Below are 2,504 nucleotides of genomic sequence, written 5' to 3' on the forward strand. Positions count from 1 at the left end.
TCATCTAATAAACGATTATAATTATCACTTGTACCTATTATGCTTTATAATAAGTTTACACAAACTAATAATCGAAATGATAATATAATAGGTGTATACAAATTATTAAACTAACAACCCAATATACAAAACGAATCAGTTGGAAATCATACCTTGGTCTACAAAGTGAACCAACTCAAATCTTTGAATCCAGCAATTTTTGACGAAGTTTGGAAATGTGATGAAATGAGCTGCTCTCGGCCAGCCGCGCGGGCGTTTTTATAGGCATTCGTAGCTCGGCGCCAAGATCTGTGGCGCCGAGCTACGAGGCCGCGCCGCCCCCACGTCAGAGCCAGATCAGCCCTAGACGCAACTAGCCGTTGCTGCCACGTCATAGCTCGGCGCCATAGGCTGTGGCGCTGAGCTATATTAGCTCGGCGTCACAGGCTATGGCGCCGAGCTAAGGGTCCAAAACTGAGTTTAAAATTTTTTTGGGTCTAAACGTGATTTTACTTCTATTTAAGGGCTAAAATACAAAAAATTCGGGCAAAATTCAAGAACACGCTGGTGAACTCCGTCCAGCGACAACTCGGTATAAATATTAAATAAACAGCCCAGAGACTGCGCGGTAAACATCTGCAGCTGAGGTTACTATAACTATAATAAGTTCCCGGCCGGCGGCGACGGTACGTGGAGAAGTACGTGGATCGAGCTCGATCAAGCTGACCAGGGAAGACATGGCCTCTCTGCAGCAACGCAAGGTGGAGAGTTAATTATTGTATACCATCCATCAGTCTCGTGTTCTTCGTGTCCGGCTTTCGCCGAGTGATCCGGCCGGTACGTCTCTGCAGCAACGCAAGGATGAGAGCGGCGGCGCCCACGCGGTTGCTGATGAGGCGGTGCGCGGGACGGGAAAAGGCAAGAGCGAGGCGGCGCCGGGGCGCCGGAAGGTGACGTACGGGTTCCACCTGGTGGAGGGCCGGATGCCGCACGGCATGGAGGACCGCCACGTGGCCGAGTTCCGGAAGCTGGACGACGGCAACGAGGTCGGCCTCTTCGCGGTCTTCGACGGACACTCCGGCGCCGACGTCGCCACCTACCTCCGCGAGCACCTCTTCGACAACATACTCATGGACCAAGTAATATAACGCACACGCTAGCTCTCTGTTCATTTCATTGTTTAGTTCAGAATTCAGATACTAGCGTTGCGTTGGGTTGCGTCGATTATGTCGGGACGCGTGTCGCGTGCTCGGCTCGGCAGTCGGGCTCCGATTTCTGGACGGACCCGACGGAGGCGATCCGGCGCGCGTACCACCGCACGGACCGGAAGCTGCTGAAGAAAACGGCGGGCGACGACAGCGGCGAGGGGATGAAGAAGGGCAGGCGGCGCGGCGGGTCGACGGCGGTCACGGCGATCCTGATCAACGGAGAGGATCTCGTGGTCGCCAACGTGGGCGACTCCCGCGCCGTGCTGTGCGACGCGGGCGGCAGGGCCAGGCAGCTGTCCGTGGACCACGAGCCGCTCCGGGAGCGCCGCGCCATCGAGGCCCGCGGCGGCTTCGTCACCGAGATCCACGGTCGGTAATTAACGCACGAAACGGCACGACCGACACCACGACGACGGTGCAATGGCAGACTGGCAGTTGATTATTGACGCGACGTAACGTGCGTGCAGGGGACGTGCCTCGCGTAGACGCGCAGCTGGCCATGGCGCGCGCGTTCGGGGACCGGTCGCTCAAGGAGCACATCAGCTCGGACCCCGACGTGGCCATCGAGGACGTCGGAGACGGCGCCGAGCTGCTCGTGCTGGCGAGCGACGGGCTGTGGAAGGTCATGTCGAACCAGGAGGCGGTCGACGAGGCTCGGGGCATCGAGGACGCCCGGAAGGCGGCGGTCAGGCTCGTCGACGAGGCGGTGCGGCGGGGCAGCAAGGACGACATCTCTTGCATCGTCGTGCGACTGCACTAGCTAGTGAACATCTGCTCGGTCGCCGGGCGAATGTGTGCACTGTTTTAGCATCATATGTGCAAGTTTACATGAAACTATGGAAGATTACATGTCAAAGCCCCCAAGAGTCCGTTTCTTTGCTTGGCTGCCTTCAAAAGACAAACTCTAAACTCTTGTGAATTTGCACAAGAGAAAAATTCTAGATAATGAAATCTGTGAAGCCTGTTCTATAGCGCCTGAAATTACCTCTAATATTCTCTTTCACTTCCCATATTCTCTTTCACTGTTGTTTTATATTCTCTTCCACTGTTGTTTTGCCATAGCTTTTTGGATATCTGCTAGCATTGTCATCCTCTCTGATATACACTGCGCTCTCGTTTTCATCAGTTTGCCTGTCCCCGGCTCTTAAAGATCGGTTTAACGATTTCATTTTGCTTTGCTTTGACGATTTCATTTTGCTTTGCTGCTGGTATCTGGAAACGCCGGAACGCTAGATAATTATCGCGTGCAAGTTGGACACTCGTCTGTTGGCGCAACCGCAATCGCTTCCGCCCCCACAACACGTCATCAATCTTCGC

The 2,504-nt window shown here is 54.6% G+C and overlaps 1 protein-coding gene across 1 annotated transcript; it reads left to right on the forward strand.

Moving 5' to 3' along the window:
- The first annotated feature begins 534 nt into the window (after positions 1-534).
- Positions 535-2,190, forward strand: LOC103647710 (putative protein phosphatase 2C 63). Its single transcript, XM_008672224.4, has 4 exons — positions 535-740; positions 831-1,118; positions 1,241-1,556; positions 1,655-2,190. Exons 1-4 carry the CDS (start codon positions 717-719, stop codon positions 1,945-1,947), a joined length of 921 nt encoding a protein of 306 aa, XP_008670446.1. The 5' UTR covers positions 535-716; the 3' UTR covers positions 1,948-2,190.
- Positions 2,191-2,504: the final 314 nt, after the last annotated feature.

This window comes from Zea mays, chromosome 2, assembly GCF_902167145.1.
Source record: "Zea mays cultivar B73 chromosome 2, Zm-B73-REFERENCE-NAM-5.0, whole genome shotgun sequence".
In the NCBI taxonomy this organism is placed as follows: domain Eukaryota; kingdom Viridiplantae; phylum Streptophyta; class Magnoliopsida; order Poales; family Poaceae; genus Zea; species Zea mays.

What these genes read in the sequence shown, in the direction of transcription:
- LOC103647710 (XM_008672224.4), top strand. Translation starts at nt 717, where the DNA reads ATGGCCTCTCTGCAGCAACGCAAG. An exon ending in CCTCTCTGCAGCAACGCAAG is followed by an intron (nt 741 to 830) that starts GTGGAGAGTTAA and finishes ACGTCTCTGCAG; the next exon opens with CAACGCAAGGATGAGAGCGG. An exon ending in CTTCGTCACCGAGATCCACG is followed by an intron (nt 1,557 to 1,654) that starts GTCGGTAATTAA and finishes ACGTGCGTGCAG; the next exon opens with GGGACGTGCCTCGCGTAGAC.